Consider the following 13,027-nt stretch of genomic DNA (forward strand, 5'->3'; position numbering starts at 1 on the left):
CCGTCAACAGCTAAGAGCTACTTCACTTCTCTAGGTTAGATGGGTGGTCTTTTAGGCATTTCTTGTACCCTTGTAACAACGCACATCCACCTATCCATTCAGTCGTCCACTACTTTCCATTAAGTGGGCCCAAGCCTCACATGTGGGCCCTACTAGGCAGAAGTTAAAAGATACATCATTGAGCAATCAGCCATCACCGAAACATCTTTTAGGAAAACAAAATGATTTGAGCCCAGTGAAAACTTGTTTTACAGAACATCTTTTAATCAAAAGTTGGAATTAGTGGCCAATCAACTTCCATGTAGGCCCCACCAGGCAACAGTTGAAGATGCACCATTGGTAGCAATTGCCATTACAAAAACAGCTTTTTGCAAAACAAAATGATTTGGGCTTGGTGAAAACATGTTTTAGAAAACATCTTTTGATCAAAGGATGGAATGCTACTATGACTTAAAACTGGCCAATTAACTGTGATTATCTTCATGTAGTCAGTCTTCTAAGAGACTATTGTGTGGATCCCTTTTGCATACACATGGGCATGTTCTGCTTCTATTTTGGTAAACGCAAAACGCAGGTTTTTACCCCTTGTGAAGCTCATCTTGGATGAATCAAAGTTACCTAAGATGTCTTACCTAGGTCAAGGTACTCGTAGATTAGTTAAAGGAAGCATACGCTTTCACAATGAGGCCCAAAGAGCAGTTCTTCAATTTGATCCTAGTCAATGTGCCATATGACCCAGTGTTTAGATATAGGTACTGATGTTGTGAACCCACTCAAACCAGTCGGGACTTAACCTTAGTGCTTAAACAATCATCCAATATCTTGGCAACCTTCTTGATGTGTTCTATAGGCCCACCACTGGTTTGAAACCAATTTCACATAAGAAACTACTCAGACAAATATCTGTCCCTGCCAATTTGTGGACTTCGTGGAAAAGGAAATGCGTTGTACAAGAAACACTACCCATATGATGCAATATATTCGAATAAAAGTAATTGAAAATTTTCTGTTTAAACAAAGAGTATGTATCTAATAGGTTTAATACGTGTTTAATTGGCTTTCTAAGGCCAACAAGGTATTGTATATTGGTAACAATGGCCATAACGGTCACCACGTTACAGCCAATACGGGGGCGTAACCACCATTACAGCCCGTAACGGTTGAATTTTTTTCTTCTTTGCCTGAAAAATTCTTGAAAAATATCTAGAAAATCCAAAATAATGTAAATACTCCAAATATGTATTCATTTTTTGTTTTGAACATATTTATGGTAGCGTAACGGTCCACTCTTTGGTGAGAATGATGGATCTAGCTATCTGTTGAATTTATAAACATGATTATGTGTCTCGATTATTTACACATTACAGTCAAGTATTAGAAATAGAAATCAGAAGAAAAGCATAAATACCCTTTTCTTTTTTTTTTTGAAAAAAATGGCCATCAAAGCTTCTATTTGCCCAAATCGCTTCAACCTACAGTTTTAATCCTAAAAACTGTGATAAGAGTGGCCGAAATCTGCTGTAGAATGATCTAGGAAAGTTTTTGGAGTAAGAAAAGTGAAAGACGAGGAGAAAAATGGATTTAAATATAAAAACAGAGGCTGTTTTTTTACCGTTATGGGGGTAATGATCATTATGCCTCGTAATGGCTATTATGGCCCTCGTAACGGCCGATACGGTCAAAATCAACTGCGTCATTTTACCCGTGTCATGTAACAGTCACGGCTGTTACTGATACGTATTGGCCTTTATGGCCGTATCGTAATGGATATGAAGCACCTTGAAGGTCAGACAAACTAGAAGCCAGTCAAACTAATAGTCACAGTTTTTTGGGTCCTTTCTTAGGGACCAACTTTAATGTGACATAACCCCATCTCATAAAGACGGTGAGTATCTAACAAACATTTTGAACTCTAATATTCCAAAGCTAATTTAAAATGGGTGTTAAGATTCCCACCCACCGTTAGGGGTGAAAAAGGGCTAGGTTTGGGCTGTGTCAGGGTCTGCCAAATTCTGGCTCAGTTATTCATCAGGCCAAAATCTCAACTGTGGTGGGCCCATTTATTGACTAGACCTTTGATTTCAGTCCCAAGACCGCACATTAACATCATAAATAGGCCTGTTCTTGGGCTTGGGTTGGGCCTTAATGACACTTTTGTAAAACCTAGGCCCATTTATTAATTGAGCTTCACAATCAGATCTATACCCAATGCACAGACCTCTATTACGTGCCTTATTCCAATATGTGTCGGGAAAGGTCCCGAAACCCAATGGGCTAGCCCAACCTATCACCACTCCTTCCCAACATTAGTGGATGGTGGGGAGATGTGTGCCCCAACTTCCAGTGCACTGTGATCATAAACTTCTTCCTTTTATTTCTAGTATGTTTGGTACCAGTTTTGCCAAAAATATCCAGTGCACGGAGTGGTGGTGGTTATTGCTATGTTTGAATGGGTTGACAGGCGGCTAATTTTGTCTGAAGTTTGGATTGAAGTTGGGGTGGAAAACAATAGTAGTTTTGCTGCTAGCCTATTAAGATGGATGCTTGAATTCATAGAAACTAGTGAGTGTATTTACACATATGTTTAGTTATGCGCATACATCTGTTTCGTATGAGAACATATGATGTCATTACATTGCTTTTTTATGTTAAACATGCACATTGTATGAAGAATTATATGATCCTTGACCCCAGAGTACGTACAACATATCAGGTTTTTGTTTTGACAATTGACGCCCATGGTTCAGTGATCTAGATCTTCTTTTTTTTTTTTGATGACTGGTGAAGATTTATTAGGAAAACAGGATGAGAAACAACGAACAAGAACTAAAGATCCTCAATACATAGGCTCAACTCAGTGACTACGTCTCTAGGTAGGCCGCCAAGCCATTGGCTTCTCTGCATATATGATTAAATAATGCTTTGTCTAGGGACCACATTATGGATATCATTGAAGATAAAAGCAAGTATCCAAGGAATGGCCCACCAGATGACGTTCTCCAAATCAGCCTATGCAATGAGTTTCCAAAGAAGGTCTAAAAAAAGAAAAAACCTGGATACACTCTTTTAACTTTAAAGCTTACACCTAAGTCGAATATCATTGAAGATAAAAGCAAGTATCCAAGGAATGGCCCACCAGATGATGTTCTCCAAATCAGCCTATGCAATGAGTTTCCAGACAAAGACAGATAAGAAAAACCTGGATACACTCTTTTAACATTAAAGCTTACACCTAAGTTGAGTCCCTAGTGCCTGCTCTGGACTGCTGAAGGTTTTATTCAAGCCTAACTATCGATGGACTGTGCCCCAAAAATCTTCAGATTGGAATGCCTTTGTTCAGTTGAATGTGGACATTGGTGTTTGATTCTTTTTATCTGTCTATCTTCAGGCCACAAACTGAAAGATCGGGATTGTTCTCTTGAGGAGATACTATGCAATGGCCCATTCACAGTTGGTCCTAACCAGTGTTCGAACCATCGGTATCGCTGCAAGTTTCACTGGCTGAGGGTATAGAAACAATATTGATATTGCCAATAATATCGCTGATAACAAGAAATGCAGGAAAACATGGGGAAATTAGTTGAAATTTTCAATGAAACTTCAAGAGATGCTAAAGTACACATTTGTATATTTAGGAATCAAAATCTTGCAAAAAGAATGCATACATAATGAGTTTCCATTAATGGGGGCCTAAAAGCATGTGTTGTCTTAAGAAATCAGTCCGACCACCCCATTCATCGCATCTATCCTTCTATCCAAATATCCAGTGGTATTTCAGAATATGGGCAACACATGATGTTTTGTCCAGAAATCATCCACAACTAGAAAGGACACAAAAGATTGCGGTCTCAATATTGCCCATGTTGCGATAACGATAATATTGCGGCGTTATTGATATAATGGTCGACAAATTGAACACTACATACAACCATGCACCCAAAAAAAAGTTTTAAATGATTTTTTTTAGTAAGCAGATTTTTGGCAATATCGATACATTGGCAATAGTATCAAAATATCGCTAATACATTGGCAATAAAATCAACACCTGGAATTTACATAGTTGGAAATATTGGCGATATAGATACATTGGCAATACAAGTGACGCCTGGAATTTACATAGTCGAAAATATTGATGATACTTAGTGATACATCGCCAATGCCTGGAATTTCTGATACTACCAGTGTTATCTTTTTTTGGACAAGTAATGGATAAATTTTATTTTATTTTTTTTAAAAGCAGTAACGGATAATTTTATAAAGAAAAGAGAAAAAACAGAACAAAGGATGGCAGATAAGCTGAGATAGCCTCTTTACTACTCCCTGAGAAAAAGAAAATTACAATTCTTTAGATTATCAACAGGATAAGCCCATTCTATAATTCTTTAGATTATCAACAGGATACTACCAGTGTTATTGGTATTGCTAACAACGTTATTAGCATCACGGAGCCGGAGATATCGATAATATCGGGGATCCATTGGAACAATGGTCCCAACTAATGATTGGTCTGGATCACTAAATCATAGGCCCGACTTGTCCAAACTGAAAATCCAAGTATACTGTCTTCTGAGGTCAAGGTCACCTCCAAGTATTTGAATGCATGTTCAAGTAAGTAGACTACATAGTCTAGATTAGAAAAGAAGTGATCATATTGTTCTTTGGGTTTAATATCTCTTTATTTGTAATTGACATTAAATTCCTCATAGAATGCTTGTTCATGGGTAGTTGCAGTCGGAAAATGGGGAAAACTGTTGCTGTTTGCCATGTTGGTGGTGAGTTTGTAACAAACAACGATGGATCTATGTCATATTCTGGTGGAGAAGCATATGCAATACCAGTTGTTCCCAACATGACATTTGACGAATTCAAATCAGTGATAACTGAAATGTGCAATCGTGATGCAAGTCCCCTATTCATAAAGTACTTCCTCCCAAGCAACAGACAGACTCCAATCACAGTATCCAATGATAAGCACATGCAGTGCATGATTGATTTTCATGAGGATTCAGCAACGATAGATGTTTTTGTTTTGGATGGAGAGGCCATTGCTCAGAACACTGATAAAACAGATAACAACCGGTAACTTTTCCTTGGTCAACTCCTGTTTGCAATCAGTTACAGGGTCCTGCTTATGTGGGGTCCATGGTTCTGTGATCAACACCACTGATTTCACAGGCTTCTCTGTGGATGCGGCATGCCCTGAAAATCCCCACATCTGAAGATCCTGTTTGTGAGGAATCACAGGGTCCTGCTAATGTGATGCCCCTGGTTCTGAGATCCATAACATTGATTTAACTGGTCTCACTGAAAGGTTGGGGTCTTTGTACTGCACTCCCATTGAGTGGGGACTGTTCCTGCATTCTTCTGCTTATGTCTAGGTGTACGCCATTGACTGAAAGGTTGGGATCTTCCAATGTGGAAGTTTTTTTTAGGCATTCCCCATCCTTGGTGGGGTCATAAGATCAACAGTTTTGATTACAAAACCATGGCCTCTTGCATCAGTAATACTTGATTGCTGACATGCTGACCCCTATATGAATAATACTTTTTGCATGAAATTAAATGGAGTGCATTCTCTTGCAGGGCAAACAGAGCCACAAGTAGAACAAGTAGACCCACAAGTAGGACCAAAAAAAGGGCTGCAGCCACTGACTCAATCACACAAACCCCTACAACCGTCGACAATGATAAGAAAGGAAGGAGAACTACGGTCACTGATCCAGTGGCTTCAAATGCTATCATGGCTGCCTCTGCCAGTGGTGATAGCATCTCAGGTAGGACCAGGTGCAGGATTACAGTAAGTGCCATTACAGTCACTGACCTAATCACCCCAATTGCCTCCATCGCTGCCGTTGGCAATGATAAGCGGCCAGCACAATACAGTTTACCAGGAAACACCATCTTTGACGTGGGCCAAGAATTTAATAGTGTCACTGACTTCCGTGATGCATTGCGTAAGTATGCCATTGTAAAAGGGTATGCATTGGAGAAAATTAAGAGTAGTAAATCCCGTGTGACTGCCAAATGTAGAGCAGAGGGCTGCCCATGGCGGGTGCATGCTTCCAGACTTCCAGCCATGCAGAGGTTCAAGATTAAAACGATAAACAATGTGCACACATGTGGAGGCGGGGTAGGAAAAGATAGTGGAAAAGATGGCCATCCTAACGCAACAAGGCACTGGGTTGCAAGCATTATAAAAGACAAGTTACGAGATAAGCCACGGTATAGGCCGAAGGAAATCGTGAATGACATATATCGGGAGTATGGAGTCAATCTGACATATCATCAGGCTCGGGGTGGGAAGAAGGTGGCCCAGGAGCAGCTTCAAGACTCCCGGTCATATAGTCAGTTGCCTTGGTTCTGCAATAGGATAAAGGAGACGAATCCAGGTAGTCTTGTAACTCTGACAACAACAGACAAGTCAAGGTTTCACCGCCTTTTCATCTTGTTCCATGCTTCACGGCATGGGTTTGAGAATGGTTGCCGCCCTCTTATTCTTCTTGACGGAACATCTCTAAGAGAGAAATGCCAAGGGACTCTGTTAGCTGCAGTATCAGTTGATGGGGATAATGCTATCTTTCCCATTGCCTTTGCTATTGTGGATTTTGAATCCTATGATAATTGGATGTGGTTTTTGACAGAATTGAAATCGGCAGTGTCAACAAATCGGACCATAACATTTGTATCTGATAGGCACAACGGTTTAGAGGAGGCTGTGCCGCAGGTCTTTGAGGGCAGCTATCATGCCTACTCTCTGCATCACCTTACCGAGGACTTCAAGCTGGTGTTGAAGGGCTCATCACAGCAGGTGAAGGATGCACTGGCCGATGAGATTAAACGTGCTGCTTACTCATGCAGCATTACCGATTTCAATGCTTGCATTGGCAACATCCGGAATTTCTCACACGATGTTGCATCATGGGTCTTGGAAAGCAAGCCTGAACATTGGTCGAATGCATTCTTTAAGGGCTTGCGATATGACCACCTATCATCAAATGTTGCAGAGTTGTTCTACGGTTGGATATCAGAGGAGCGCGAGCTATCAATAATACAAATGATCGACATGATACGGTGTAAGATGATGGAGATGATTTATGCCCGTCGAGAGGCTTCAAGGACATGGTCGACGATTCTCACACCTTCAATGGAGCAAAGACTAGAGTTAGAGATATACAACTCGAACTCACTCAGTGTGTTGTTTTCATCAGGGAGCATGTTCGAAGTCCGTGATGATTCAGTCCACATTGTGGACATCGAGACATGGGATTGTACATGCCAGAGATGGAAGATGACCGGCTTGCCGTGCGTGCATGCAGCCGCAGTTTTCGATCGCACAGGTAGAAATACTTATGATTACTGCTCAAGATACTTAATGGTCAGTTGTTACCGTTCGACGTACTCGGAATCTATCCACCCAATACCAGATATAGGAAATCCTGCAAGTGAAGATTCCAACACTGAAATGATTATTTATCCACCCCGCAGCCAACATCCACGCCGTATGCGCCGTCTACGCCGTCCACCCGGTAGACCAAAATCGAAGCAGACAGAATTGCTCGATCCAAGTAAGAGGCTGCAGCCACTTTCTTCAACGTTGCAGTAGGTATGGTGGGTCCGGGCACAATAAGAAGAGGTGCAGAGAGGTGGAATAGGGAAATCACAAGTGTTAATTTCAGTTGTATTTAGGAGTTATTTAGTTGGATGTAAATACTAATGCGCCTTGGGGTGATTGTATTGGTGTTTGAGTATTTAGATGGTTAAAACCAGATTGAAGATTGACCCTTGGATCTGTTGACCAAAGTGAGCTCAACATTCTTAATTGTGAAATATGGGATTAACTTTTTTAAGAGTTTGAAGCACGTCTGGTGAGTCATTTTGCTTCAGCCACTTATGCCTCAAGAACCTGATCCCAATTTCTACTTATTCAGTGCACAAGTATGTTTTGTTGTATGGATTACGAATGAACTTTATTAGAAACTGCTTGGCAAAGTCAAGACATAAAACAGCTACCGGGATGGGTTACAATTCCAACATAGAGCATCCTACAGTAAGCTCTACCAAAAGACGCCCAATAGTCCACTCTACCATATCCCTTTTAACCCTTTTTCACAATTTGCTCTATGGATGAGCGCTTGTTGTCAAAGCACTGCGTGTTACGTTCCTTGCCATAAGCAGGAGCCGCAATACAGATAATCTATCTTCTGCAGTAAAATGGACACCATGCCAGGCCCACAACACGTGCGGGACTGATTGTGGCATAACCCAAACCGTGTCAAAGAGATTGAGAAAATGAGCCCATAGCTGAAAGGCAAGGGGCAATGTAAGAGAAGGTGGTCGACTGATTACTCTCCACTCATGCAAAGAAGGCTGATGTTGGGAAGAAACATGCCTCTTTTATGGAGATTGTCTAAGGTTAGAATCCTCTTCCTACCTGCTAGCCACATGAATGAAGCGACCTTGGGGGGAGCCCCATATGACCAAAATGTCGAAGGAACAGGTAAATCGGAACATGCTTCATGAGGTCTGACCATATTATAGAATGATTTAAACGAAAAGGAACCAGTGGGTGAAGCCAACCACACTAGTGAATTCGATGACTCCAAGGTTGACTGGTAATGCTGAAGACGAAGCGATAATCTAACGTAATCTTCGCATTCCAAATCTGTTTGCCCCCTTCTACACGGGCACCAAGCTCCCAAACCTTCTCGAGAGCAACAACGATCTACTGTGATGTTTTTCTCATGAGGGATGCTAATGACAAAAAAATCTTCAATTGAAGGTCTGGAACCGCGCCACGATTCCTCCCAAAATCTGATATGAGCATCGTTTCCGAGAGAAAAAGATGAAGAGAAAACTGAAGGAGAGATAGCTTTCCGAATGGCCAGGGATTGATATATCTATAGGTTCTTGATCGTCCATCCTCTATCTTGCAGCCCATATTTGTTAGCTACAAATTCTCTCCATGATTTTCCCTCTTTGACCCCAAACCTCCATTGCCATTTCCCATGCAATGCCAAATTCATAAAGTATAGATCTCTTAGACCCGCGCCTCCTCTAGGTAGACAAACCTCGTTCCAATTAAGAAGATGAAACTTATGAGAGTCCTCCCTGCTTTGCTATAAGAAGTCTTTTCTTAGTTCCTCGAGGTTTGCAATCACTGATTTTTGGCACTTGAAAAGTGACATGAAGTATAGTAGAAGGTTGGATAGGACTACTTTGATAAGAGTGATGCGCCCGGCTAAGGATAGATGTTTCCATTTCCATCTGGATAATTCCCATTCAAATCTCTCTATGACTTTGTTCCATATCTGTTTTGGAGGCTTTCCCAAACAAAGTGGAAAGCCCAAGTACAAAGAGGGGAAAGAGCCCGAGCCACAGTTGAAAATAGCAGCTAAAGAAGATACCTCTTCTTCGGATAACCCTATCTCCAACATTTCACTCTTGTGTGAATTAATTTTTAGACTCGAAACTTCTCCGAAGCAGCCTAATATTTTCCACAAGTTATCTATCTCGGACTCTTCCGCATCGCAAGAGCTCTTGGGTGTCATCTGCGAACTGCAAATGAGAGATAAACGGGCCCAAATTGGATCCTCTAAAGCCTGAGTGAGACCCTACTGTTGTCCTTTATCTAACATTTGGCATAGGGCATCCAATACGACTAAGAAGAGAGAGAGAGAGAGAGAGAGAGAGAGAGAGAGAGAGAGAGAGACCAAAATCACAAGTCATCGTGATTTTTTATAGGGCCTAATATGGGACTAGATATCTAATGGACAGTGGATCTTACGTAAACATCATGGTAGGTCCCATTAAAATCAAGAGCAATGCCGCATACGGTTTCCTAAATAATATTCCTTTTCAGTTCCTATGGGATGCCAGGACTTGATTTTTGGCAAGTCCCACCATGATGTGTATGCAAAATCCAGTTTGACCATTAGAAGCATAATTCATGTTTAGGCCAAAGCTGAAAAAAATCAAGATTACTTGTGATTCAAGTGGGCCACACTAAAGAAAATAGTTGAGAGATATATGTCCATCCTTGATTTTTACAGGGTGCACCATGATAATTATATGAAATCCACTCCCAACATTAGATGTCACACTAAGCTCTAGGGTTTGAGCCTAAAAATCATGACTGTACTTGGTTCAAGTGGGCTATACCAAGGGAATTAATTTGGAGGGCTATCATTGCCTTGTACATTATTTCCAATTTGGTGGTCCACATGGGTGTGATATTTTGGGCCCTTAGCTGAACATGAGGTGATGCGCCTTATGATTGGGGTGGATTTTAGGGCTTGTTTGAATGCTTGTAATTGGAATACACTAGAATCCAAGTCACATGATAAATGGAATTGATGTGAATTGGAATCCTAGCCTGTAATTGGAATCCAAAAATTATGTTTAGAAGCCTATAATAGAAATCCATTAACTAAATCAATTTTGATACCCCGCATTAGTATATGTAACATTTGCTAGAATAATTATATATTAATGCCCTGGATTTTATAACTCGAGTTTAGTACTCACTATCCAAAATCCCGAGTATTAACTTTTAAAGATAGCCTAAATTCCACACACACACACACATATTCTTTTTTTCAAGAGTGAGCACTTAATCGGAAGAGAAACAAATTAATCATAACAAAAAGTTTACATACGCATTCAAAATATATGAGCGGTTGCCAATAAAACTTTTACAAACCAATGTCTTAATACTAACAAATATGTGAAGGAAATAATTTAATACATGAAAGGGAATAAAACGTAGCTAGAATTGAGTTGTAATATCGCGCAGCTTCTCTTGGAGCAGATACGGTCATACATCTCTGATATTTATACCATGTTCCTCATCAGTCTGAACATGAGTATCATTCAAATCACCTCTACAATCTGTACGGTTATATATTTAAAGCATGAGGGGCCAACTTAGTGATAATCTCCCTCAAGATTATACACCACCGCATTAGTCAAGTTTAACTTAAACAAGAAAACATACAAAACAATTCACAATGCAATCTTATTTAAATGCATATATGTGTGAGTACATATCAGCTTGGGGATGCTCATCCAGTTGGCTTTTGGGCAAAACCCACGAGTGGGGCGAAACCCACATGCAACTGGCTAGTCACTAGCGAAAATATATCAAGTATATGCTAAAGTGACTAGCTCACACAAATTGGGTTGATTGTCGATGGTCTGAAAGCTGGCGAAATATATCACAACAAATGATATGTACTACAACATCCAGAATTAGCTACTCGTCATCGCCCAGATATAGTGTCTTATACCACCATCCCGGGCTCATGTGACTCCAACAACTATGATGTTTAATGGTAACCTCTTCAACTAGCAGTCAATCATAATTCAGCAAGTGGAACTTATCATCGCGAGGTTATACGAAAGTGATCTATCGAAGCCACATATGGCAAATAGTCCATCCAAGCCATATATGGCAAATATTCTATCAAAGGATGCGATAAAAATGGGTTATCCCCAAAAGCCATATAGGTACAACTAATCCATAAGATGGTAAGTCCACAACAAAATTTCATTCAATCAATCAGACAAAAATTGCACTAATTCAAGGTCCATTGTAATTACAATCAATCAAGTTTACATACCAATTCCGGATATACATATAAGTGGAGTTTTTTCCTAATTAATGTAGCAATTTAAGCTTCATAAACAATCCATAAGTATGAAGATATTCATGTGCAACATGTTAATGTTTATATAAAATAAATGTTGAGCATATGATTTGATGATTTATTCCAATAACTAACACAAGCAATTATAAAATAACTATCAATTATCAGTCAAAATTAAAAGGAAAACTATCACTTAAACTAACATGGAAGTATAAAGCCTAAGGGAAAAGGTGAATCGAATTACCTACTAGTGTCGCTAGAAGGTGCATGTGCCCTCAGACTTGGGCCCTACCATGAATTGTGAAATTGTATAGTTAGATCCAAGTTTTACACACTATGTATGGTTAAGATCATTATCTAGGGTTTGAATTATTTATATTTATAGTTTCATCCTAGACTTTAGGTTCAAATTTAGATTTTAAGATTCGAACTATAGTTAATGTAACACTTCATCATAATGTTAACGATGTTAATAATTACAAAATCTTAATGTAATAATTATTATTATTAATGATATTAAAAATAATAACAATAAATAATATTAGCTAACATGGTAATAATAATAATAGTAATAGTCATTATAATAATAACGATGGTAATAAATAACATAATCTAATATTAATTATAATATTTAAGAACAATAAAAATACTAATATCCAATAATTATAACTTATTTTGTAATAACTAATATTATCATAAATAATCTACTAGTGGCTAATCATATCTAATATCAATAATCATAATAATAATAGTAGTAACAATGATAATAATAAATCAAAACGAATCTAGTTTGGGAAGAAACGTTGACTTACATTAGTATACTCAGTTTGACTTGATGCAATTTAATGTGACTTGGAGACGAACCTCGCCTCATGATTCGAACAAAACTTAGCGAAACACCTCGCCATGATTCCCAAACACTGCTGAGCTAAACAGACCAAGAATGTGTGGCTCAAAGGTTGACTCGGCAAGTCGACTCGATCACCTTCCCCACATTTCTCTATATCTTATCTTCTTCCTTTCTTTCCTTTTCTTCTCTAAAACTCGTCCAGTAGATCTCTAAACCCGACCCAACTCTCAAACATTGTTAACTCAAGAAACTCACTGAGTCAACTCGACCATGACTCAATGAAAGGCGGTGGCGAGTCGAACTGACACGACTCGGGCACAAACCAAGTTGATCGAGTTGCAATAGTAGCCGGGTCATCCTAATCACCACTCGACTTACCGAACAGAAAATGTCCCAGAGATGAATCAGATTCGAGTTGAACTCGATAGACTCAACCAAGTTAACTTGGCAGTGACGCATAACCTCCTCTCCTCTCTCAATGTTCTTCTTCTTCTTCTTTTTATCCTCTCCTCCTCTGTCTGAGAATGTTTAG

At 39.5% G+C, this 13,027-nt stretch overlaps 1 protein-coding gene across 1 annotated transcript; it reads left to right on the forward strand.

Annotated features, from left to right (window-relative positions):
* Positions 1-4,284: 4,284 nt before the first annotated feature.
* On the forward strand, positions 4,285-7,859 carry LOC131246538 (uncharacterized). Its single transcript, XM_058246767.1, has 2 exons — positions 4,285-5,079; positions 5,584-7,859. Exons 1-2 carry the CDS (start codon positions 4,718-4,720, stop codon positions 7,601-7,603), a joined length of 2,382 nt encoding a protein of 793 aa, XP_058102750.1. The 5' UTR covers positions 4,285-4,717; the 3' UTR covers positions 7,604-7,859.
* The last annotated feature ends 5,168 nt before the right edge of the window (positions 7,860-13,027 follow it).

Source organism: Magnolia sinica, chromosome 5 (genome assembly GCF_029962835.1).
Source record: "Magnolia sinica isolate HGM2019 chromosome 5, MsV1, whole genome shotgun sequence".
Lineage (NCBI taxonomy): Eukaryota > Viridiplantae > Streptophyta > Magnoliopsida > Magnoliales > Magnoliaceae > Magnolia > Magnolia sinica.

Coding starts and splice junctions, on each gene's coding strand:
- LOC131246538 (XM_058246767.1), top strand. CDS start 4,718: ATGGGTAGTTGCAGTCGGAAAATGGGGAAAACTGTTGCTGTTTGCCAT. Junction 5,080..5,583: donor GATAAAACAGATAACAACCG/GTAACTTTTCCT, acceptor ATTCTCTTGCAG/GGCAAACAGAGCCACAAGTA.